The sequence below is a fragment of the Acinonyx jubatus genome, chromosome C2 (genome assembly GCF_027475565.1).
Source record: "Acinonyx jubatus isolate Ajub_Pintada_27869175 chromosome C2, VMU_Ajub_asm_v1.0, whole genome shotgun sequence".
Classification (NCBI taxonomy): Eukaryota; Metazoa; Chordata; class Mammalia; order Carnivora; family Felidae; genus Acinonyx; species Acinonyx jubatus.
This window is the reverse complement of record NC_069384.1, coordinates 82,797,498-82,824,009: the sequence shown is the minus strand read 5'-3', so window position 1 is coordinate 82,824,009 and position 26,512 is coordinate 82,797,498. Positions and strand designations below refer to the sequence as shown.

The following is a 26,512-nucleotide window of genomic DNA, read 5'->3' as shown; positions in this document are numbered from 1 at the left end:
TTATTTTTTTTTAATTTTCATCCAAATTAGTTAGCATATAGTGCAACGATGATTTCAGGGGTAGATCCCTCAATGTCCCTTACCCCCTTAGCCCATCCCCCCTCCCACAACCCCTCCAGTAACCCTCTGTTTGTTCTCCATATTTAAGAGTCTCTTATGTTTTTGTCCCCCTCCCTGGTTTTTTTTTTTTTTTTTTTTGCTTCCCTTCCCTTATGTACATCTGTTTTTCATCTGAAAGTCCTCCTATGAGTGAAGTCATATGATATTTGTCTTTCTCTAATTTCGCTTAGCATAATACGCTCTAGTTCCATCCACATAGTTGCAAATGGCAAGATTTAATTCTTTTTGATTGCCGAGTAATATTCCATTATATATGTACCACATCTTCTTTATCCATTCATCCATCGATGGACATTTGGGCTCTTTCCATACTTCAGCTATTGTTGATAGTGCTGCTGTAAACATTCAGGTGCATGTGCCCCTTCAAAACAGCATACATGTATCCCTTGGATAAATACCTAGTAGTGCAATTGCTGGATCGTAGTGTAGTTCTATTTTTAATTTTTTAAGGAATCTCCATACTGTTTTCCATTGTGGACGCACCAGTTTGCATTCCCACCAGCAGTGCAAAAGAGATCCTTTTTGTCCTCATCCTCACCAAAATCTGTTGCCTGATTTGTTAATGTTATCCATTCTGACAGGTGTGAGGTGGTATCTCATGGTGGTTTTGATTTGTATTTCCCTGATGATGAGTGATGTGGAGCATTAAAAAAAAATTTTTTTAATGTTTGTTTATTTTTGAGAGAGACAGAGACAGAATGCGAGTGGGTTAGGGGCAGAGAGCGAGGGAGACACAGAATCCAAAGCAGGCTCCAGGTTCTGAGCTGTCAGCACAGAACCGACACGGGGCTTGAACTCATGAGCTGTGAGATGATGACCTGAGCTGAAGTCTGACGCTCAACTGGCTGAGCCACCCAGGTGCCCTTAATGTGGAGCATTTTTTCGTGTGTCGGTTGGCCATCCGGATGTCTTCTTTGGAGAAGTGTCTATTCATGTCTTTTGTGCATTTCTTCACTGGATTATGTTTTTTTGGGTGTTGAGTTTGATAAGTTCTTTATAGATTTTGGATACTAACCCTTTATCTGATATGTCGTTTGCAAATATCTTCTCCCATTCCGTCGGTTGCCTTTTAGTTTTGCTGATTGTTTCCTTCACTGTGCAGAAGCTTTTTATTTTGATGAGGTCCCAATAGTTCATTTTTGCTTTTGTTTCCCTTTCCTCCAGAGACATGTTGACTAAGAGGTTGCTGCTGCCGCGGTCAAAGAGGTTTTTGCCTGCTTTCTCCTTGAGGATTTTGATGGCTTCCTGTGTTACATTTAGGTCTTTCATCCATTTTGAGTTTATTTTTCTGTGTGGTGTAAGAAAGTGGTCCAAATTCATTTTTCTGCATGTTGCTGTCCAGTTTTCCCAGCACCACTTGCTGAAGAGACTTGTCTTTATTCCATTGAATATTCTTTCCTGCTTTGTCAAAGATTAGTTGGCCAAACATTTGTGGGTCCATTTCTGGGTTCTCTCTTCTGTTTCATTGATCTGAGTGTCTGTTTTTGTGCTGTCTTGATGATTACAGCTTTGTAATACGGCTTGAAGTCTGCCATATTCTTTATTCTGAGACTTACTTTGTTTTATATTAACATGGTCATTCTAGCTTTGTTTTTGTTTTTGTTTTTTGGATTAGTGCTAACACAGTATAACTTTTTCCATTGTTTTACTTTTAATCTATTTGTGTCTTTATACCACTAACAGATAACTGAGGCATATTAAAATTTTTGCTTATTTGAGGGGCACCTTGGTGGCTCAGTCGGTTAAGCATCTGACTTCGGGTCGGTCATGATCTCATGGTTTGTGAGCTCGAGCCCCTCGTTGGGCTCTGTGCTGACAGCTCAGAACCTGGAGCCTGCTTCAGATTCTGTCTCTCTCTCTCTCTCTCTCTCTGCTCCTCCTTTGTTCATGCTCTGTGTCTCAAAAATAAATAATGTTAAAAATTTTAAAAAAATTTATTTGAGCAAAAATCAATTCAAATAGGGCAGTGACAAACCAGAAGTGATTAGGAGTGCTCACTGTCAGGAACTAGTGGAAAGATGTCTATAGAGAAGAGGTGGAAGCAAAGCAAGGAAATTATTTGATTGGCTATAGCCTAATTGGTTGCATTATTTGAGAAAATTGAGTTGGCTGTTTGTGATTGGTTGTGCTTAGGTTTCAATTTCCTAATCTTGAGGCATTATAGGCATAGGTTTTGGTTTGCTTGCCTATGCTACTAAGACATTAAAGCCACCTTAGTCTAATGGACTCCTTGTTTAATTAATCTAACAATACTTAAAGTGTGTTTTTTTAAGCAGGCCACAAGGGTGGTGTTTTTGTTTGTTTGTTTTTTAAATATCCATTTGACAATCACTCTTTTTTTTTTTTTAAAGTACTTATTTATTTGAGAGACAGAGAGAGAGTGAGTGAGGGAGAGGGGCAGAGGGAGAGAGAGAGACAGAGAGAGAGAGAGAGGGAACAAATCACAAGCAGGCTCCATGCTTAGCATGGAGCCTGATGTAGGGTGTGATCCCAAGACCCTGGGGTCAATAACCTGGGCTGAAATCAAGAGTTAGACACTCAACCCACTGAGCAACCCAGATGCCTGATGATCACTCCTCTTTAATTGAGGTATTAAGACCATATGATTATTGATATGGTCAGGTTTATATCTACCATCTTGGCCATTGTTTCCTATTTTTCTTGTCTGTTCTTGGTTTCATTTCTCTTCTTTCTCTACCAACTCTTGCATTAGTTGCATATTTTAAATTCCATTTTATTTCATTTGTTGGATTATTTTTTAAAACTCTGCATGTTTATTTTAGTGTTTGCTTTAGAGTTTACAGTATATATCTTTAAGGTATCACAACGGATCTTCAAATGATTCTACAACACTTCACCTATAATATAGAAACTTACAACAGTATACTTCAACTTCTTCCCTCTTGGCCTCAGTTCTATTGTTGCCATACATTTTAATTCTGCATTTATTATAAGCTCCACAACATATAGTTATTTTTTATTTAAACCATCAATCATCATTTAAAGAGAAATAAATAATAGGGGGAAAAAGCTTTTGTACTTACTCATGTGATTATGATTTCTTGTAGTCTTCATTCCTCTGTGTAGATCCTTGGTCTGCTGTTGCTATAGTTACTTCCAATTCCTCAAGTGTTACCTGTGTTTAGGGTATGGACGTGTCCACTCCACCCTCAGTTTAGGTCTTCCCTGGTATATGTCAGAAAGCCTCTCTCAGCATGCACCTTGGGCTCTTCCTGCAGTATCCCACTGTTGCTTGTTAGCCAATGTTTGTCAGTCGGCCTGGTGGTGAGGGCTGGAGAGTGAGTGCTCTGTTCTGATTCTCAGTCATGCGGGGACTATGCCCCCAGGTCTTGGAGTGGGAGGCTGTGTGTGATCTTCAAAGTTTCTCTCCTCCCCCTATGAGCAGTTCTGGACCTGGCACATATTCCTGTCTCTCCCTCAGGATCAGAGATTTGGTTTTTATTCTGTTGTCTTTCCTCAGTTCCAGTTGGATTTATCAGCCTTCTAAGGCTGTGTTTATTGCCCTTCCTTCAGCACTTGGTTCTGCTTTTGTTCTGTAGGAAAGATAAGGAAATAGGTTCTGAGCATAGTTGCATGCCTTTTCTACAGCAACTGATATTCCCCTCTCCTGGTCTGTGACGGGAGGGTTGCTTTCTTAGGACTTTTGCTAATCATTTTTGTGAGTGCCCAGTGGGGTTATTGGAAAAAGTTTGCAAGTGGATGCAAATTTCCATGGTATCTGCGGCCCCAGGGTTTTCATTTTCTCTTGCAAGCCCATATTAGGCCATTAACTAAATTCTCCCTGCTAGTGTATAGCAGTGCCTGCTTCAGGTAAGCAAGGGCTTGAGCCCCATCTCTCTTTGTGGGTGCCTTTTCTTAGATTTCAGGTCATGTGGTTGCCCTATGAACTGAGCTCTTTCATGGGTCCAAGAAAAGTGAATCTGCATATTTTCCAGATTTTTTGATCTTGTAAGTATGAGGATGGTGCTCTTTATAGTTTCCTACATCTCAAGCAGAAAACATTACTTTTAAAAACTGCCTAGAGTTTGCTTGTATGCCAGTATGATACTTTATTAACCAGCTTTTTATTATGTAATACATTTGTTATCTCTTTTTGCTTTGCAAACTACCCCCCAAAACTTAGCACTTGAAAACAACATCTATTGTCTCATGGTCCTCTGGTAATGAATTCAAGGGCAGCTTAGCTGAATTCTTCTGGCTCTGGGTCTCTCATGAAGTTTCAGTTAAGACATGGAGCTACAGTTATCTAAAGGCATGACTAGGGCTGGAGGATCTAATTCCAGGGTGGCTCATGACTGTTGGCAGGAGGCTTCAGTTCCTGCTACGTGGGTCTCTCCATACAGCTGCCTCACTGTCCTCTCAGTGTGGTAGCTCACTTCTTCCACAGTGAGTAATCCAAGAGAGAGAATGAGGAAGAAGCCAAAATGCTTTTTATCACCCAGTGTGAAAAATCAATTACCATCACTTCCACCACATTCTATTTATCAGGGTCATTAGTACAGCCCACACTCAAAGGGAGGGTAATTGGACTCTGCTCTTTGAAGACAGGAGTATCAATTTGGGGATAAATTTTAACACTATCACAGACACTTAGGGTGTTCCCTATCTCTCACTGCTTGTTTTCCTGTTAAAAGTAGTGTTAAAATGAACACCTGTACCACTTGTTCATTTGTATGAATATATCATTAAAATGAATTCCTAGAAGTGGAATTGCTAGATCAAGTCATATACATATTTTAAAATGTTGAAAGCTATTAAAAATTGTCTTTTAAAAAGCTAGTACTAATTTACATTCTTACCAACAGTCTGAGAGTGCTCGTTTTTTTGTATCTTCTCCAATACTGAGTATTATCAGAGTTTTAAATGCTGGACAGTCTGGTAACGAGAAATGAGTATCATTGTTTTGCTTCTTTTCATGTATTTGTTGGATTTTGAATTTCTTTTTTTTTTAAGTTTATTTATTTATTTTGGTGGGGGGAGGAGCAGAGAGAGGGAGACAGAGAATTCCAGGCAGGCTCTGGCTGTCAGCACAGATGTGGGGCTCAAACCAACAATCTATGAGATCATGACCTGAGTCCAAATAAAGAGTAGGATGCTTAATCGATTGAGCCTCCCAGGTGCCCCTTGAATTTCTTTTTCTGTGTATATTTGTGTCCTTTGTCCATTTTTTCTATTATTGTTGCTGATTTGTAAAAGCTCTTTATATATCATGGAAAATTAGTTTTATGCCCATGTTTTGAAAATGTATTTGTTTTAAATCTTTAATTGTTCTTTTTTTCTATATTTGTTTTTGCCTCTTATGTAGTCTGAATTGTCAAGATTTTCTTTTTTTCTTTTGTAGCTTCTGGTTTTTGTTTTTGCCTAGAAAAGCTTTACTCTATTCCAAATCTTTTTAAACGTTTTGACTTGCATGATTTCTTTAAGTCACATAATTGAACAATATGAATAGTTTTAAGGGCTTATCCTCCCTCCCCCCCCACCCCCAAACTGCTATACAGTGGTCCCAGCACCACTTTCACACACAATTCATCTTCTTTGTTCAGAACTAATTTGAAATGCCTTTTTTCATGCTTTAAATTCTGAGATGTATCTCGGTCCATTTCTAGATTCTCTACTCTGTTCCTCTAATGTTTGTTTATTCCCATAGTATGTGTTCTCTGGTAAATTAAAATACTATGATATAAACCTATAATTTTTGCTACTTTAATAGCCATTTTTGAAAGTTTACCCATACATAAAGAATGCTACCAGATTAAAGATGCAATTGACAAATATTTTATAGAGAATTGGTGCTGTGTTTTCTGTTTTCTCTGATAGTAAACCTGGAACACTAGAGACACTTGAAACATGTCGACTGAGTAAGCAAAAGCTAGTGTGGTAATAGAATCCTAGCCTAGGGGTTAGAGGACATGGATTCTAGTCCCTGCTTTACTTCAGGCTGGTAAGTGACAGTGACACAAAGTTGTCAAAGCTGTAGTTGGGGGACACGTGGATGGCTCAATCAGTTCAGCGTCTGACTCGATCTCAGCTTAGGTCATGGTCTCATAGTTTGTGAGTTCCAGCCCCAAGTCAGGCTATGCATTGTCAGTGTGGAGCCTGCTTGGGATTCTTTCTCTCCCTTTTTCTCTGTCCCTCCCCTGCGCTCATGCTTTCTCTCAAAATAAATAAATAAACATTAAAAAAAAAAAAAAGCTGTGGTTGGGCAACAGCTTCCCAGCTAGGTTCCCAAGGAAACATCAGAAGGAAGGAACCTGGGACACCAAATGACTGTGTGGAGCAGAGCAGCCTACACACATAACCCACACTGTTTCATGAGACATAAATATTCTTTATGTTCCACAAAGAGAAGGATTCCGTGGTCAGCTAAGTTTGGGAAATCATGCAGTGTTTTTTGTTTTCTGCTTTTAAGTAGGCTCCATGGCCAACGTAGGGCTTGAACTCATGAAGCTGAGATCGAGTCACATGCTCTACCAAATGAGCCAAGGAGGCACCCTGAGAAGTCATGAGTTTAACGGAAACGTACAGACTTCCTTCACGAAAGAGTTCTCAGTTCCTTTAATTCACTAACTCGTATCAACCAAATGAGAAATCAAATATGTAGTATTCTAAAAATAGGTTAGAGAAATTTTTTTTCAGGGCACCTGAATGGCTTGGCCAGTTGGATGGCCGACTCTTGATCTCAGCTCAGGTCTCCATCTCAGGATCATGAGTTCAGGCCCTGCGTTAGGCTCTGTGCTGGGCATGAAACCTACATAAAAAAAAATTTTTTTTTTGATTGTGAGATTAACTCATCGAACCCTTACACTCTTCCGCCTACTTTGCAAAATATGCTCTGGGAAATGCTGGTTTAAACGATCTCGAACTTCTCTCATTATTTGATAAGGCACAGCTGGTATTTAGTGCAGACTCAGACTCCAGCCAGGTTTCACAGACTCGGACTGCTTTTAGTGAACGGTTTCAGCCAGGGCACTTTCCTCCAGGGCTATAGCATTCCCACCCCTCACCAACAAGTTGAAATGCATCCCTCTCGTGGGCAACAGGCAACACTATAAAGCTATAAATGAATTGAATAACTAGTGCAATGTGGCTGCAAGATTTTATCTGATGGTTTTGAATTCTTTTCCGTTGACTCAAATAGAAAGATGACATAAGTGTCACTCATAAAAGAGCCACTTTTTTTCTTGTTTCTCTCAGAGGACACCGATAAGCAGAGCAGCTGTGTTGGGCTTAGGCAAAGAAGCCAGAGTGGAAAGTCACAGCTGGCTACCATGAAGCACCTGGGGGCAGCAACAGCAATGATGTCCGGAACTGAAATGTCTCCTCTGTCGCCCACCTGTGATGCAGGATTTGTGGAGAGGCTCCTCACGTGAGGCCTGGGAGGTCTGGGCATTTTGAGCTCTGCCAGCACCAGCGAGGGTGGCTGATTTTGTAGATACAGAAAACGATCGGGGCCCAAAGGATTGGGAGAGCTTTGGGCTGTCTCTGCAGTGGGCTCGTCAACTGTCAAAGTGTTTAAGAGGATCCAGGTGATGCGTTTTCTGACTATTCTAATAGTCAGAATCCAGAAGATTCTTCCGTCCAGCCCCAGTACTTACATGTTCTCACGGAGAAACGGATATGGTGATGGGTAAGACAACCGGAGAGAGCAAAGTAGGGAAGTATGCTGAGAAACGTATTCAAGACTGACTGAATGAATGTGTTCTATAAAAAGTGTGAAAATATGCCATCATAGATCGTGAAAGACTATACTTTCTTTTGACCTGGTAGACATGTCCAGTGCTGTTAATGCAGCAAAGGGCTCTGTGTGCTTTAAAAGCTCTCTATTGGGGCGCCTGGGTGGCACAGTCGGTTAAGCGTCCGACTTCAGCCAGGTCACGATCTCGCGGTCCGTGAGTTCGAGCCCTGCATCAGGCTCTGGGCTGATGGCTCGGAGCCTGGAGCCTGTTTCCGATTCTGTGTCTCCCTCTCTCTCTGCCCCTCCCCCGTTCATGCTATGTCCCTCTCTGTCCCCCCCCCCCCCAAAAAAAAGTTGAAAAAAAAAAGCTCTCTATTGATTCACAAGCTTGGGCTGGATCTGAAGCAGGTTCCCCACTTTGGGAAGGCATCCTCACAAACTTTCAAGGGGTGCTGAATGCAGTTACAGGCTACGATTGGTTCGACAAGAGCTCAGTTCCCACGGTGCTGGTCTGCAGAACTCCCCTAAGAGACCCGCGGGGGCTCTGCTCTACTCTGCCTCCTCTGCAGCTGGAGTCACCTGCACTTCACAGCTGGCTGGTCTCAACCCTCCTCCCTCCCCACGGATGTTTAAGAAGCAGGAATCAAAAGATAGAAGAGGGAGGCACTCACCTCCAAGAGTAAGTGGGAAGGAGTGAATGGACCAAGGATAAAGCCAGGAATGAGATGAAGAATTCCAGGAATGACAAGTCAGAGGATCTTGTAAGCTGTGGTTGGAACCCTAAGATCAGGAAGAGCACTGACTCCTGATGTCGCTCCCTACTCTCTTGCAGACTGGCTGTGAGGACCAAATGAGGTCCTACCTGTCAAGCACCAGGGACTTTCTGAACCCTGTGGCCCAGTGGCCTCTGTCAATGCATTCTCTCTGCCATGCATCCCTCCTCCGTGCCTCCGTGCCTATGCATGACCAGGATATCCTTCTCCTTCTCCACTTGGAGAAAACGCTTGCTCCAGGAGACCAGCTCAGATGTCAGCCCATCCCTGACTACATCAGGAAGTCAGTGGCAGGGTTCTGTGCCCCATAGTATTTGTCACACTGTGTTGTGATGATCTGTTTCCACATCTGTCTCCCTCAACTGCACTGAGAGTTTCTCACTCACCTTCACGCCTCCGTGGTCTCTTCTGATGCCAACACCTTCTTGAGGACAGGGGTGCTCAGGAAATAGGTGTTGAGTAGGATGAACAAACAAATAAATAAATGTTCTTATAGCCAAAATGGAACAATGTAGGTTGGAAAATAATGCAAGTAGAAGGAAATAAGATTTCCTATAGGTTTGGGAAGAACTTTATTTTAGTGTGCAAATAATGAATATTGTAGTCTACAAATTTGAAACACATTCCATCAAGAAAGATACTTTGTCATTAGGAAAGGGGCACAAGAGAGTAGCTCCACAACATAACTTTCTGAAAACTTTCAAAGAACACTCTGCTGGACAATTGTGAAGAGCCTTTCCCTGATAGTCTGTCCCTTAGTCTCTGCCCTTTTTTGGCCATAAAAGTCCAAGGGCTTCTTTATGAACACAGTGAGACACTTATTTTTGTTTTCTTGAATTCTAGAACTATTTTCTTAAGTCACATGGGAGACAGTCCTCAGGTGTTTAAGAAAAAAGTTCCCACTCCATTTTGGAAACAAATCAGGGGACCAAAAACTTAGCTAGATCCCATGTCCAGTGAAAAGTTGAAATCAAATCACCACAACAATTCCCAAACTAACTAAATTCAAAACTAATACTCTAAAAGTAAACAACTCCAGAGCTCAGTGGGTTGCTTATTTGCCATATTTCTCAGCTTTAAGCCATCCTTCTAGTCTCTGCTTTGTGGCCCCAGAGCCACTCACCTCCTTTGCCAGCTTGCTCCCTGTCAGCTTTGGCCAATAGGGCAGACTGATGGGAGGACCAAGGAGGGGAGAGCGACCCCGTGTGCTGACTTCCTGCCAGCTTCCCCCTGGCAACTGCTCTTCACGCTGAGAGCAACAGCTGATTCCAGTAGCTGCCCTTTGCCATTTTCCCAACACTTCCACAAGTAGCCTCATCACCCCGCCTTCAGAGACTCCAGCACCAGCTGGCAGCACCCTCTATGGAGAGTTCTGCATCCAGCTCTTGGACCAAATTCCGACTCGTGGGACACCTGTCCCACGGGGCAGCACCTCCCCCTCAGACTGTGGGCCACCTCCATCCAACCTCTTCCCTTTGCTCCTTCAGCCAGTGGGCTGGTAGCTGCTCCTTATGGCTAACATCTCCATGATCTCACATTACCACGTTTTCTCCTGTTAAAATCTCCAATAACTGGGTAACAATTCCTTATACTAAATTCTCTCTGTTAAAATAACTGCTGTTGTGTCTTTCTCTTGTTTGGATCCCCTAGACTAATTCTAATAGTAAATAATTCTGAAAATAAATCTGAAAATAAAATAAGTAAAAATACAAAATAGAAAAAAATTTTTAAATGGCAAAGATGTAACTAAAAAGAAATGGAGAATAAGTTACCGAAAATAAATCAAAACTAAATATGTCCAAATCTCTGAAAATAAAAAATTCAGGAAATATAATGCTCAAAAATGCAACAGCTGAAAATAAAATAATTTAAAACCAAATAACTAACATAAATAAATGGATGTAAAAATAAACAACCCCAAATCTAAACTGAAAAAAATAAGTGTGACTATAAGTAACTCTAAAACTAACAAGGGAAAAACCTCTAAAATAACTAAAGACACTTTGTCTGGAAATAATTTTAAATAATTCTAAAACTTTCAGTGAATTATTAGCAGTCAACAAAAAACTAAAAATAATTTGAAAATTCCAATAACTAAAAAAAAGAATAACTATAAAAGCAAATAACTCAAATACTAATAATTGTAAAGATAATTAAAAATAACTCTAGAGCTAATTTGGAAATGTGTAACTTAAAATAACTGTATACAAGAAACTGAAAATGAATAACTCAAAAACTAAATAACCCTGAAAACAAAATTATAAACAGATAACTTTAAAACCATAAAATTAAATAACTAGAAACTATAAATAAAAATAAAATTAGACGAAAAATAATAAAACAAAAATAAAAATAACTGAAACTAATTTAAAAACTAATAAATCTAAAAACGAACTACCTCAGACGTTAACATTTGTAACCAACCCTCTCTGAAAGGATACAATCCCGTTACAAAGTAACACAAACACCACAGGAACATTCTTTTGGTGATTTAGGGAGAACACAGGGCTGCCTCTGTAGTTTCTGCTCTTCCAAGGTTCGCAAAGGAGATTCTCAACGAATCTCCCCACTCCCATCCCAGGAAAAATCTGACAATGTCTTCAGGCATTTTTGATTGTCATAATTTGGGTGAGTGGATGGGAGAGCGGTTTTACTGGCATCTGTGGGTAGAGGCCAGGGATGCTGCCAAACACTTGACAAGGCAGTCCCCCCTCCCCCCCACCCCGCCCAAAGAATTATCCAGCCCCCAAAGTCTAAATGCCAACGTTGAGAAACCTTGGGCAGGACCCCGCAGGACTGGGCTCCGCTAACCTCTGCAGGAGCGGCAGAGCAGCTCGGGGGGTCGCGGGCGTTTGCACGAAACCCCGGCACTCGAGTAAGCCGGTGTGGAGCAGCCCCGAAGTTCGCGGACGTCTTCAGCTAGTCCCGGCGCCCGCGCAGGCGCGTGTGAAGCAGCCCCGAGGTTCGCCGGTGTCTGCACGGAGTCCCGACGCTCGCGCAGGCGCCTGGGGAGCAGTCCTGAGGTTCGCGGGTGTCTGCACTGAGTCCAGGCGTTCGCGCAGGCGCGTGGGGAGCAGCCCCGAGGTTCGCGAGTGTCTGCACCGAGTCCCGGCACTCGCGCAGGCGCGTGTGGGGCAGCCCCGAGGTTCGCGGGCGTCTGAGCCGAGTCCCCAGGGCTAACGCTGACGCGTGTGGAGCAGCTCCCAGGTTCTCAGCGGCCCTCGCCGGGAGGGTGGCCTCCGCGGGCAGGCCGTGGGCCCTTCCTCAGGCTTCTGGAAGGCGGTCCTATCACACCCCACCCCCAACCCCCAGCTGCAGATCCGCAGGGTCCGAGGCGGCCCCTTGGCTGCTTTCCCGCTGGAGGGTGGGCCGGGCCCTCGGCGTCCGCAGCAGGCCGGGCCCGGAATGGAGGCGGCGTGGGGCAGCCCGGCCGAGCGGGGGAGCCGCGGTGTTCTAGAACCGGTGTCAGTTCTCGGGGGAGGGGGTGCGCAGGCATCCTTCCCTCGCCCGCTCTGCTTTCGCCCGGAAACTAGTCGCGTCCCCCGCAGGGCCGAGCAAGGCAGCGGGCACCGCAGCGCTCTCCTTAGTTGTGTTTGTTGGCCTAAAATTCCAAGAAGAAAGTCAGAGGAGCAACGGCTAACAGATTCGCTTACTGTTTGTTCTTTCTCTTTCACACTCAAACGTCTTCATCTCCGCTTTGCTTTTTCCCCTGGACGCTTTCTCCCGTTTCCAGGACAGATTTGGAGGAACACGTTTCATAACTGTCGTCCAACTGGAAGAGTCCGGACAGCTGGAAGGGAGGGGACAGTGGTGAACCCTTAGAGTTAGCAGGGCCGAGGAGTGCCCAAGCCCAAGCCAGGCGCGACCTGTGATTCCCGCCGGCGCCGGCGGGTTGGGGCCCACCCTAGTTCTCCCAAGGGGTCACTGGGGTCCCGGCAGGAGCCCCACATTTATGATCAGAAGCCAGAGCAATGCGAAGGAGAGGGGGATGAGGGACATGCCAGGCCGGGAGGGTCTGAGACACTTCGCAGAGCCAGTGACCTCAGCTTCCTGGGTTAGGCCTGGTCCTTATGGGTAGGCATCACGAAAAGGGGAGGGACATGGAAGGGGGAGAGAAAGAGGAGGCAGGAGAAGCTGATGAAATCGAATTGAGGGAGAAAATGAAGGAGATAAGAAGGAAATAAATTACACTCAGAGCACTGTTCTCCTTTTCCATATCTTCTGCACCTTCGGGATGGTCAAAGGTTTCCATGGAGGTAAACTCCTTGCTGGAGCAGCCTTGGGGAAAGAAAGGAAGAATTTGACCTGCTGTGCAGGAGAGGGCCTGGGAGGATTGGTTCTGCTGCCAGTGGCCAGATGTCCTAGGAGGCAGTGCCTGTCCCCTTGAACCTCTTCTCCCCATCTCTAACTCCTGCTCTCCCAGGACCTGGATGGCTTCACCTGGGTGGGAGGTGGAGGTCTGTCCTCTTAAGGTTCTCTTTTCCAGCTCAAATTTGTAACCATGACCCCGAGAAGATCTGTCTACGTGGTGTTCGTAGCCCTACTCCTGGTCCTCCAAGAAAACGGTCAGTCTTTTTGTGCTTGACAACCTTCCTGTCCTCCACCCTTCTTCCCTCTCTTCTTTTCCCCCTTTTCTCGCCCCTGATTCCTATTTCTTTGGTAGCCTCTGTCACTGCTCTCCCCATGGGAAATCAGAGGAGTGAGTACATCCTGCCTCTCTCTTCCAATGAGCTGATAAACCGATTAGTCACCACTGTGCACCTGCCATGAGCCTGGGGCTAAGACACTGAGGGGAACAGCAATCTCCACCAAACACTGAACCCTACTCTGTGCCTGCTGGGATGCCAGTTTGTCAAAAGTTAAGCTTCACATGGCCCTCTAAGGGCCTCAGCTCCATTTTACAGATGAGAAACTGGGATGAGAGAGGAATAATCACTTGGCCATGTTCCCTCGGCTGCAAGCACTGCAGCTGGGTTCTACAAGTCTTGTCTTTACCTCTCACTGAGCTTCAACGGAATAATCAATCTTGCAGGAATCTGAGTGCAGGACCAAGTCTCTGTTTGGTGACAACTCAAGGGCAGGGGTTAGGGTATGGCCTTGAAGGGCGTGGACAGGGCATGGGGGGTGAGGGCATTCTGGACACAGGAAATGAGAAGAGGGAGCGGAAGGAGTCTACAGTTGGAGTTAGTGGCACAGTTCTGTCAGCAAGCAGGAAGTGTGCAAGTGGGAGCTCCCTGACCTGCTGCCCAGAGGACCCCCAAGCTGCATTCTGGGGCCTAGGGTTCTCCCCAGGGCAGAAGTGGGGGGGGGCGTGCCAGCCAGACTGGGAGCAGCCAGGCAGCCCTTTCCTGGAGGCCTCCAGGAACCCTGCCTGGTGCCGGAGGGTTTTGAGGCAGCTGGACACAGTGTTCTCAGATTGCAGCAAACTTGCTTTAAGTTCCAGTCCCCAGAAGTGGTGGGGTGAGGGGTAGAGGGCAGAGGAGAAACTGGCTCCCACCGCCCTCCTCCAGATGTGACTCAGGGACATCTGCAGTAACGCCCAGAGACTCCTCTTTAGGGTGGTCATCCAACACGATCCCCTGATGCCCAGAGCAGGCAGTGAGGACAAGGAATGGCAGTCTTGCTGAAAGGCTGTAAGGGAGGAATGGAGAAGACTCGCCCTTGACCACCTACCATGGGAACAGAAGGGTTGAGTCTCCAGGGGCTGTGGCCTCAGTGTCCCAGACAAAGCCAGGCCGGCAGGGCTGGGGTGGGGTGAAGGGTAGTGGCCAGGGACCCCAGAGCCACCCACTGGGAGGCCAGGGGTGAGGCCAGGCTCTGAGGCCTCTGGCAGCCATGGAGCACTCAGGGCCTGGGGCTGGCAGGGCTGGGGGACAATGTGGGAACTGGGAGACCTGACAGCCAGTTCCAGCCACTCCACAGTAAGTGGCACCTGGGGTAAAGTGATGACCAGGCACTGGTGGCTGCTTTCCTCTCTCTCCTGGGGACCCTGCCACAGGGGACGGGGTCTTCAGCCTGGCACAGGGCTGGCACAGAGGACCTCTCACACACTTGGCCACACATTGACTGCATTATTTCAGGGTCGTCTGGGCCATTTCCTGCCTCCAGGAAGGATCTGTCTGAGCCTGGAAAGAGAATCGACCCTCCCAGCGCTGACAATATCCAGATACCCCCTCCCTGCTGGGGACTGTCAGCACACAGGGTACCCCAGGTGAGGGTGGAGGACACCGTCAGTTTAGTCCAGAGTTTTCCATACTCCTTAGAGATGCCAACATTGCGTCCACACAGACTACATTTCTAAAAGGAAAACTGTGGAACAATATTACCCTTACAGGTATGATGTCCTCATCTGATCTATTCTATGCTATTATTCTGTTCTTCTTTATTCTGTTGTGTTCTATTCTATCCCATTCTATTCTGGGACACAGAGGAGGAGAGGGGCTGTGGAGGTGGTGGGGTCACCTGCAATCCCCTCACAACAAGACCCTTCGAGGGACAGTTTCTTCTGACACAGCCCGCAGCTGCTCTGGGTGAGCCCTCACTCGTCTCCCCCTTGGGCCCTGGGGCCCGTGGCAGCAGTGACTATACCCTATTCACCCAGCATCCCCCGCAGCTCCTGGAAGGAGCTCAGAATTCTCAGGACCCGCAAGCCTTGGAGAACGTCCTTCAGTCAAAGCTGGAAATGTGGGGGCCGAAAGTGCAGCTCACAGGATGAGTTTTGCTATATCTTTGTCATTTGCGTATTTAATCCCTTCCTCCTGGATCCACTGGCCATGGGCTCCTAGGGGTCTTAGGTACTATAGCGGTGACAGCACTATGGAGACCCCAGAATCTTGGGCTCAGGGTCTGGCAGGTCATATGAGTGAATAAAGGAAAGACCCCTCTGCCCAGTGGTAGGAGCAGGGGCTTTGGAGTCAGTGAGACCGAGTGCAGTTCTGACTTTGCCACCCACTCACTAGCTGTGTGATCTGGGGTAAGTCACTTAACCTCTCTGAGCATCTTTTCTTGTCTGTAAAAATGGGGATAATAATATCTATCACAGCTTTGATATAAGGATTAGCAAAAAGGTTTATAAAGTAAAATGTCTGGTACCTCTTAGGAATTTAATAAATAACACCTGTTATGATTACTGTTAATAGTGATTACAATAATACCAAAGAGAAGGTCTCAGAACAGCTCTTGGTACTCCAAGTATGCTATTACTACTCATGTTTGGGGGAGATTTGTTTGCTATTGTCTTCACCCTCATAAATATCTGGGGGAAGAAACAAATTATAGAGGTAATAAATGGCTTTAAAAGGAAACACAGAGTACACACACACACACACACACACACACACACGAAAACCCAAACCAAACACACAGGCCCTTGAAAAATACTCAATTTGATATCAGCAAAATTTTAAGTGACAGTTGCATTCTTGAAAAATGAGCAGAATGGCTCTGGTACCAGTCAAGTTCTAGTTATGTGTTGAGAAGACACTTTGAGTCTCTGTGGTTCTCCTGGTCCACATACCAGAATAAGCATAAAGAGTGTTGGCAGAGACAGAGAGATACGAAGAATGGGGAAGGTGGGCTGTAAAAATTCATGCTAGTAAGGACTGGTGTGTATTCTGTTTTCCTTCAGTGGATGATCTTTCTAGCATACATCACATATCCTAACTGGTTTTGGGAATTTAGTTTTAGCACTTAGTGTTTAGACTTCTGATCTTTTATTTTGTTTTAAAAATGGAATGAAATTTATGTATGTATGTATGTATTGGGGGGGAGGGGCAGAGGCAGAGGCGAGAGGGACAATCCTAAGCAGGCTCCATGGGCAGCGTGGAGCCCAGCATGAAGCCTAACGCAGGGCTCGAACCCACCAATGTGAGATGATGTACAAACTGAAATCAAGCTGGATGCTTAACCAACTGAGCCACTGAGGCACACCCAAAAAATGGAATGAAATTTATTAACAAGTGAATCTATTGGTGAGTTGAAATTATCCTCTTCAATATACATGTTTTTGGTAAATTACAAATTTGGAAGATAAAATCACGCCTTTCCCCTTTCTGTCCACTGGATGGCACGATGGGACCATTGTAGATCCCACTAGTTCAGAGGCAGCTCTTACCCATTGATTTCAAATGGGCAAACTATTTTTATTTTGTTTCAAACTAGATTTTTCCCTATCCCTTACAATTATGCAAAAACTTTTTAAGGGCCACCTCTATCATGTGAACTAAAGTACATCATTTTTACCTGGGGGCACAAAGAAGTAAAGTAATTCATCCGAAGACATAGAGCTGGGTTTGAGCTGTGAGCCCTTAACCATTGTGCTGTGCTGCTAAGCTCCTTCTCTGCCTTCTGGGAGTTAACCCATGGGGTCACTTTATGCCTAAACCATCCCAGTTGCTCTCCACAGCTCACAACAGAAGAGATCTCCAGGTTGTTTCCACAGGTACTAGGCTGGATTAGGATCTTTCTGCTTGGTGGCCCAGAGTGTAAATTATGTAAACATTGAAGTTGGTCTGTATCTGAAGTGCCCATTTCCTTTGCAAATCTGCCTTTGGCCAAGAGGAAGGAAATCACTGCTATGCATTCAATTAATTACTTTCAGGCTGCACACATTCTCAAAGCACCTTTTTTTTGTTGTTTTGTTTTAAAAGTGTGTTTTCTGTTGTCAGAATCCTTGCCAACTTCTAGGGCAGTCTGAGCTTGTTGTCTTGGGACTTTCAGAGCTGCTAGGAGCTGGGGTCAAAGACACTTCAGAACGAGGAAACAACCCCCAGCTCAGCAATCAGCTGCCATCAGATGTTCTGTGTTGGAACAGGCCCACAGGTGGGTGGTAGGAGGAGCTGATGTGTCTAGTTGGGTTTTGTCAAGGCTTATCCATTACACCAAAAATTTAATAGGAATTTTTCAAGAAGACGGAAATATAAAGACCCCTAATCTGTGTAGTATGGCTCCAATTTTTTTAAATATGCATTTCTATAGACAAAAAGTTTAGAGTAAAATATTTACAGTGGTTATTTCCAGTTATGTATGATTTGCATTTTGTACTTTTCTGCATTACATTCTAAATTTTGTTTAATATACATATGTATTATTTTTATAATCAGAAAATGAAACTTGTAATACTTACCTTTAAGAAGTGTTTATTTTTGAGAGAGAGAGAGAGAGAGAGAGAGAGTGAGTATGAGTGGGGGGGGGGGTGCCAAAGAGAGGGGGACAGAGGATCTGAAGCAGGCTTTGCACTGACAGCAGTGAGCCTGATGCTGGGTTCAAACTTGTGAACTGTGAGATCATGACCCGAGCCAAAGTCAGATGCTCAACCAACTCACTCTCTCTCTCTCTCTCTCTCTCAAAATAAGTGTTTTTTAAAAATTAAAAAAATGATTGGTAGTTATCTGAAATAACCCACAACCTCACCAGAGAAGACTGTTTGCTATACCTTATTTTCTTTATCATAAGAGTACATGAAAAAATTTTTAATAATAATATAATCAATTATCTAGGCCTGAAAGGAAATTCCCCCAAATCAGCAAACAACCCTTATGTACTACACTAAATGGCTCACAGGTATTAAAGCAGTCTCCCCTCCACCCCAAGACCCTGAGGGAACCAGACCCACAGTTATGTCTGCACAGGGGCCTATGGCTAAGGGCTAGCAGACAGACTCTACCTCTGTTACCTTTGTGGCACAATGGTTATTCTCATTTTACATATCTTTCAATGTCCAGGACTCAGAAAATCAGGGATAAAATAGAATTCAGAATTCAAAAATTTCAGTGTGATTCTGGCTAGTAAAATACTGTTGGAGCTTAGCTCCTTTAGGTTAGCCAATAGCACCAGAAAAAGCAGACTCCTCTATTTTGTGACTGTCTCACCTTGAAATTGCTTAGGTTCTAAGAGGTTCCCACCTCACTGCCTTGCCCTGTCCAGGCCTTACCACTACTAGCATGAGGAGTCCTAGCATTCCACCCCTCAGGCTTGCACTGGAGGAAACAATTGGCCCTAATCATCATTAGGAGATCAGGCTGCCTAACAGAGGCAGAGAGGAATGTGTCTGGTGCTTAGGTGATCCACTGGGACATCCTCCAATACTTCCACACCCAGCTGTAACTCTACGTGAGTGAGTAAAAGAACAATAGTCAGACAAGAGTCTGGGACACCCACTGTGCATGCAACCAGCAGAAGAGGAGAAGGAAGGGGTATGTAGAATGAGTGGGAGGGAGAGGATGACAAAAGTACAACCTAAGGACCAATTGCAGCAGTAGGTGGCGCACATTAAAGTTAAGTAGGACTCTTACTATGTCCCCTGGTGGAGATTCCCTGCCTTGGGAATAGGCCTTGAGACTCACTGAGACTAAAGTTGCAGAGATGAGGACAAATACCTTGTGCAAGTCACTAGAGCATGATAATGATAAGGGCACAACTCATTTGACCTCCTGGCTCCCAGATTTCATATATTCTGCCGATTGAGGCACAGTGCCATAAAATGGCCATTGGTTTAAGGTGCATACTGCATCCTGAAGATTAGCACCCTGACCCCGCAGTGTCATGCTTAAACAAACCGTTGCTCATCCTTGCCTTCAAGAGGCTATTCCATGGCTCTATCTGGCTGGCAGCTTCTAAATGGGGTAGGACCAGTAGGTCGGTCCTGTGATCATATGCCCACAGCTGAGTCTCTCCATTCTAAGCAAAGTTATGGAATAACTTTATAGTATATATAGTTGGATAATATCCATCTGGGAGCTCAGCATCAATCTGTGCTGGCCAGCTGGACAGTCGACAGTGGCAGGAGCTACATCAGTCTTGATGACAAGGAGCCCATGCTGCTGGGCCCATGCATAGCTTCTGACTCTGCTGCAAAGGCTTCTCTCTATGTATCAGCCCACCGTGCAGGTGCTGGGGTGCCGAGGAAAAAGCGGCTGACACCTGCTGGCCAAGTCATCCAGGCGGTGTAGTTGTCTGGCACCTTTTCTGCAACTGATATTCTCTAGTAGGTATGAAAATGATACAAAGATCCTCACATTTTGAGCTTAAGTCTATGGATCTTGTGCCCCAGTCAGATCATGTTATAATTAGATGCTAATCATTATCCTGGAAGGAAGGTGGGGACACATCCTGAGAAGGAAGGGTAAGCATCGCCTTGTATGTCCCATCTGCAACTTCTGCATAATCTTGGGTAAGAAGGGTCTGATTCCCAACAAGGGGGGGGGGGTGGTGGGACACTTACGCCAGCCCAGGGGGACAAGGGGCATATACCTAGATATCCTCATCACAAGTTTTAGAGTCCCACATTTTCCCTACCAGGGCCTGACTTGCTTGCTCATCTACTAGCACTAGGAGCCCAAAATGATTAGGTAGCAGATTGCCTGGGCTGAGAATTCATCCTTCTCTCACACACAGCCATGCTGTAGAAGATGAGGGCCTGAACGCTGGCAAGGAGGTTCATTCTCATATTGGGCTTTAAACTGGTGGTTAATCTGATCCTGTCACTCTCTTCACTCTCTTCAGTGCATCAGTGGTGCTTAGCAATAGCCTCCCACTTCTATGCTCCTGATACTTAATATTTCCCCCAAACTTCCCAAATACTAGAGACATCGCACCAACTGGTACATCCCTGTCCACCTATATCTGACCCCAGGTGTCACCGCAGGTGAAGATCTTAGCCACTGAACTGCTACCACAAACCAGGGACCAGGGCTTTCAACAGTCCACCCACCAACAGAGATGGAGTCCTCTGCCATCAGGCCGGCAAGTGACCTATTAATGCCAGAATCCCATCCTTCCTTTCTAGGACCTTTGCTGGTAGTGTCTTAGGTTTCTCAGAAGCGGATTGCACAAGAGAGTTGTGGAGAAAGGGCTTCCAGAGGAAACCTGTAAGAGCACCGAGGACAGAAGCCAGGGCAGGGAAGACGCCAGGCGCAGATGTGGGCTCAGCTCAAGTCTAGCATCAGCCTGATCTCCTAGGAAACCCTGGAGCATAGATGGTGCTACACGTGTCTCCTTTGAGGCAGAAGGGCTGGTTTTTGTACCCTGAATCAGTTAGTCATTGGCTGGCTATAAACTGCCCCTGTGGGAGGCCATAACCTCTCAGGCATTTCCTGGCTAGACAGCTCTGGTCAGCTGAGGGCTGGACAGTGGGTACACACACCTGGTAAAAAGGATGTGGGCAAGGTGTCAACAGCCTCTATTACATTACTGTGTGTGATTTTTTTAATTAAAAAATGAATAGACTTTAGAGCCATTTTAGGTTTACAGAAAAATTGAGCAGAAAATAGAGTTCCCATATAACCTCTCTACACTCACTCCCTACATAGTATCTCCTATTATTAACATGTTACATTAGTGTGGAACATTTGTTACAATTAGTGAACCTATACTGATACATTATTATTAACTAAAGTCCACAGGTTACATCAGGGTTTACTCTTTGTGTTGGATAGTTCTGTGGGTTTTGACAAAAGCGCAATGTCATGTGTCTGCCATTATAATATACAGAGTAGTTTCACTGACCCTAAAATTTTGTGCTCAACCTGTTCATCCCCTCTTCCCCAAATCCCTGGTAACCACTGATCTTTTTACTGTCTCTATATAGTTTTGTTTTCTCCAGAGTGTCAAATAGTTGGAATCATACAGTATGTATCTTCAAACTGGATTCTTTCACTTAGCAATATGCACTTAAGTTTCCTCATGTCTTTTTGTGGCTTGATAGCTCATTTAAAAAAAATTTTTTTTAACATTTATTTATTTTTGAGACAGAGAGAGACAGAGCATGAATGGGGGAGGGTCAGAGAGAGGGAGACACAGAATCTGAAACAGGCTCCAGGCTCTGAGCTGTCAGCACACAGCCCGACGCGGGGCTCGGACTCACGGACCATGAGATCATGACCTGAGCCGAAGTCGGCCGCTTAACTGACTGAGCCACCCAGGCGCCCCAGCTCATTTCTTTTTGTTCCTGAATAATTTCCCATTGTATGGATAAATCACAGTTTGCAACTCATTTGGGTAAATACCACAGAATATGATTGTTGGTCTGTATGGTAAAACTATTTTTAGCTTTTGTAAGAAACTCTCAAACTACCATTTTGCATTGTCACCAGCAGAGAATGAGAGTTCCTGGTGCTTTGCACCATCACCAGCATTTGGTATTTTCAGTGTACTATATACTACTTTTCACACTGTAACTCTTGAGTTTTGCTTTTTGGTTTCTGGGTTTGTTTTGTTATGTTTTGCTTTGAGGTGTCAGCCAGTCTTCTGAAGAGCTGACTGGTTTTTGTGAAACTAACTTGTGAAAAAGTTGTCAAAGTTCACAGGACATAATGGTTATTCCCTTGTTATCTCCCTGACTCCTGAAGCCAGCCTGCTTTCCTAGCATTGAACTGTGAGCATGCGCACACACACACACACACACACACACACACACACACAAACAGCCTACAACCAAGTCTAGACGAAGGCGCACTTAACTAAATGTTATCCATTCTTCTGCTTATCTCATACCTTTGAGTCTGATCACTTGGAATTAGCAGAATAGACAGAAGAAAAAACAGAAAGGCACCGGGACAATCCACATCCTTATGTTTTAGGTGAGGGAGTTATAACTTATCAAGTAGTCATATCTATAAATTTATAGATTATGCCACTGTTGACAATTGTATACTAATGTCTTCAGGCAAAGAGTCTTTTAACAGTCTCTTTAAGAGAATATTGGCACATGGGGTGCCTGGGTGCCTCAGTTCATTGGGCGTCTGACTCAGGCTCAGGTCATGATCTCGTGGTCCATGAGTTCAAGCCCCACATCAGGCTCTGTGTTGACATCTCAGAGTCTGAAGCCTGCTTCAGATTCTGTATCTCCCTCTCTCTCTGCCCCTCCCCCACTCATGCTTTGTCTCTCTATTTCTCTGAAAAATAAACATTAAAAAAAGAGAGAGAGATAATCTTGGCACAAGAAAAAGGGAGTTAAATGCTTCAAGAAACAAAACATACTTCAGGACTAGATAAGGCTGGATAAGGTCAATTTTCTAATAGTCCTTGATAATCTGAAGAGTCACCTGTTAAATAACCTAGAATGGAATTCTCAACACACATTTTCCTCATCTGTAGGGCCCCAGCTGAAAGGACAGTCCATTACCAGGGGTTTTCCTTCATTTTAGCTTTTCAAAATGGAAAAGAAAGTCACGATGTAACTTGATCAGAGACAGTATTGGGGGATAAAGCTAATTATTTAGATGAAAATCTGATTTTATCTTATCCTTAAAAAAATTTTTTTTAATGTTTATTTTTCAGAGAGAGAGAACATGCACGAGCAGGGGAGGGGCAGAGAGAGAGGGAGACAGAGGATCCAAGCAGGCTCTGCACCATCAGCACAGAGCCCAATGTGGGGCTCAGATCCACATACTTGTGAGATCATGACCTAAGCTGAAGTCAGACACTTAAGCGACTGAGTCACCCAAGCGTCCCTGATTTTATCTTTTTTTAAAAAGTTTTTCACAAGCCATTATAAAATCTCCATGGAAAACAAAACATAAAAATTTCATACCTCCCAGAGATTTTACTACATTCTATAGAGACATAGGTCTTGTTGTGAAAAGCAAATTTAGGCACTATATTCTATAAACTCTCACCAGCCAAGATTTTTCTCAAGCCTAACTTTTCCTGGTCTGTACTAAGATGAAAACAAGGTCGTTTTGTATTTTCCAAATCTAAAATTTTATTTTTTAAAGATTTTTTTTTAAAAGTTTATTTATTTATTTTTTTTGAGAGAGAGAGAGAGAGAGAGAGAGAGAGAGAGAGAGAGAGTAGGGGAGGGGCAGAGAGAGAGAGAAAGAGAGGGAAACAGAATCCCAAGCAGGCTCTGCACTGTCAGCACAGAGTCCAATGTGGGGCTCAAACTCACAGAACTGTGAGATCATGACTTGAGCCAAAATCAAGACTGAGCCACCCAGGCACCCCCAAATATAAAATATTGTAACTCACATATATACCCTAAATTGAGAATCACTGCTTTATTAAAGGCACTGCCACCAATATTTGTTGACCAAGACTGCACATCCAATTACTTATTATGTGACCATCTTCCTGTTAATTTGCCATTTCATGCTCATTAGCATCCAAGAGTCTAGAAGTCTGACCAATAAGCATAACATTAATTAGCTTTGCCCCTGAGTTGGGGTGTGGGGTCTGTGTATATTTCTTCAATGACTTTTGTACTCTGTAGGTACGCAGTAAATGTATTTTGTGCTAAAATTCCTTCCAGATGCCTTTTCTAAATAAACTGTAGGCCTAAATACATACTTCATGTCCCATGAAATTAATTACATAATAGTCCCAAACTGAAGTCTCAAATACTAAATCAAGACCTGGATTATGGGCAGTGGTAAAGCATAAAGTAGAAGGTCTTTTGGAAAAGGTTATCTTCAATTTAAACAGGCAAGGACGGAAAAGATGGCAACAAACACAGCACATTCAAAGCCCTGTAAACCATAATCTATTATGTCATTAGAATATAAAATGCTTGCATACTTGTTCTTTTTGATCCCATACCCAATTTTAGCCACCAGAAAACCGACACACAAAGAAATCAGGGCTGAAGCCTTGTGGGGAAGCACCTGGATCAAGTGTTCCTAACCTTTCCCTGGAAAAGCTCTGAGAGGAGGTGAAATCCATAAATCCTGGACACAGCAAGAAATAAAGTTGCCATGACCCAGTGTCTTTATTCCCAAGCAGAGACATACTGGCAATCTCTTATCCCTAAATCATTTCCTTAAAAGGGCAGCTTTTCCAAAGAGGGAGTCACATTAGATGTGAAACATTTGCCCTTCTTGTTAATTCTGGCCTAATTAGAGCCACACAAATGAATAGCGGAAAACCTATTTTATATCTTTCTTCTCACTCACATAATTAAGGAAGGGGCTGAGAATCAGGCAATGTCTTCCTCAGCTTCTAAAGAGCTGGTATCCCCCATTACTCCCCCACTCTCCCACTGGGTCCTACCTTTAATCCCATGTGTGCCGGGGACTGGGTCTTCCTAACTGCTGGTAGCTGTTTCCATATTTTCAATCCAGGGAACAAATCCCATTCCATTGCCTTTTCTTTAGAGAAATATACACGAATGCTGAACCATTGGAAAGAATGGCACATGCATTCCTGCCTATGCCTGTTGGGGTGGTGCTGGCTCACTCAGGTTCTCCTAAAGTTTCAAGGACCTGCTTCATCCTCCTTCACCATAGTCTAGGACCTGCCTTGGCTCTGGGCATGACAGTCAACAAGGGAATGTTCAGTGGACACCATTTGTTGGATTATACAGTTAACTTCGAACTGGCTGCAAGTCTTTTTTTTTTTTTTTTAAGATTTTATTTTTAAGTAATCTCTACACCCAACATGGGGCTCAAACTTATGATCCCTAGGTCAAGAGTTGCATGCTCTATCAACTGAGCCAGCCAGGTGCCCCTGGCTAATGGTCTTAAAGTGGGAGAGGTGAGGAGGAGGAATCCCCTTTCATCCTCGTAAAAGCTGTTTCATGGGCTTGCTATAGCTCCCTCCTCCTCTCTTCCCTGTCCTGAAATGCCAACTATTATAGTAATTCTTTTGGGTTAGATTAGCTCAACACTTGCTAGGCTCTGGAAGTCTGAGATGAATGAGATGTGTCCTGAGCTAAACCTCATCACCCCTGACTCTGCTTGCAGAGTGGTTTGCCAGCCTGATGTGATTATTTTATTTGTTTATTCACTAAACATTTACTGAGCACCTATGAGTGCTAGGCCTTTATATAATATGAGGCCTGAGGGAAGTTAAAGCTAATAAGACAACCCTCATTCTCTAGAGCAATTCGTGGTCTAATGGGAAGAAAAAGTTAAACACACCATAAAATTATAATAGAGCCTATTAGATGCTGTAGTAGAGTACTTACTCTGTCTAGCACAGTCCTCACCCCCTCACCTCTATCATCTTTTTGACTGAGGGCCTGGGTGCCTCCATTAGGATCAAGCCAAAGGAACCTAGGAAAACTAAGCAGGCACTGTACCTGAACTGGATTACAGGTTCATTCAACAATCACTTATTAAGTACTTCCTGAGTGCCTTGCACAGGGCGAGGAGTTATAGATGGAGAACGTTTTTGAGTGGGCAGGCATAGATGGGGATAAGGAGCACCTTTCCGAAATCCCTTCTGAGTCTGTACTGCCCCTTCCTCCTGGCTGTCTCCAGAGGCACCCTGGAAAATGTTTTTGATTTGGTGTTTCCATTTTCTTTGGGTAAATACCCAGAAGTGGAATCACTAGATAGTATGGCACTTTTATTTTTAGTTTTTAAATGAATCTTCATACTCTTTTCCATAGTGGCTGCACCAATTAACATCCCCACCAACAGTGCTTGAGGGTTCCCTTTTCTTCACATCCTCAGCAACATTTGTTATTTCTTGTCTTTTCGATAGTAGCCATTCTGACAGGTGTGAGGTGATACTCTTTGTGGTTTTGATTTGTATTTCCCTGATGATGACTGATGGTGAGCATCTTTTCATGTGTCCGTTGGCCAGCTGTATGTCTTCTTTGGGAAAATGTCTATTCAGGTCCTCTGTTCATTTTTTAATCAGACTATTTGTGTTTTTTGGCATTGGATTATAGGAGTTCCTTATTTATTTTGGATATTTATGCCTTATTGTATGTATCATTTGCAAATGTTTTCTCCCATTCAGCAGGTTGCCTTTTTGGTTTGCTGATGGTTTGGTTTGCATTTTTGGTTTCCTTTTTTTCCTTTTTTCCTTTCCTTTTACACTAAAAAGTGTAAAAGCTTTTTAGTTTGATGTAGTCCCAACAGCTTACACTTTTGCTTTTGCTTCCTTGGCTTGGGAGATTTACCCAGAAAAATATTGCTAAGGTTGATTTCCAAAAGGTACTGTCTGTTTTAGGAGTTTTGTGGCTTAGGGTCTTACACTT

The 26,512-nt window shown here is 44.1% G+C and overlaps 2 protein-coding genes across 3 annotated transcripts in view; both read right to left on the bottom strand.

The window, feature by feature from the left end:
• LAMP3 (lysosomal associated membrane protein 3) overlaps positions 1-3,543 on the bottom strand; it is a 45,190-nt gene extending 41,647 nt beyond the window's left edge. Inside the window, exon 1 of the mRNA XM_027061348.2 lies at positions 3,165-3,543. Within this exon, the coding sequence (XP_026917149.1) occupies positions 3,165-3,195 (31 nt within the window). The 5' untranslated portion in view covers positions 3,196-3,543. The remainder of the gene's footprint in view (positions 1-3,164) is intronic.
• A 3,239-nt stretch (positions 3,544-6,782) lies between these two features.
• The window catches only part of MCF2L2 (MCF.2 cell line derived transforming sequence-like 2), a 263,631-nt gene continuing 243,901 nt past the window's right edge, over positions 6,783-26,512 (bottom strand). For both annotated transcript variants that reach the window (XM_053221168.1, XM_015063590.3), the window contains 3 exons: positions 12,779-12,867; positions 8,976-12,379; positions 6,783-6,889 (listed from right to left, as the gene is read on the bottom strand). In XM_053221168.1, coding sequence (XP_053077143.1) covers positions 12,266-12,379; positions 12,779-12,867 — 203 coding nt within the window. In that variant the 3' untranslated portion in view covers positions 6,783-6,889; positions 8,976-12,265. The remainder of the gene's footprint in view (positions 6,890-8,975; positions 12,380-12,778; positions 12,868-26,512) is intronic.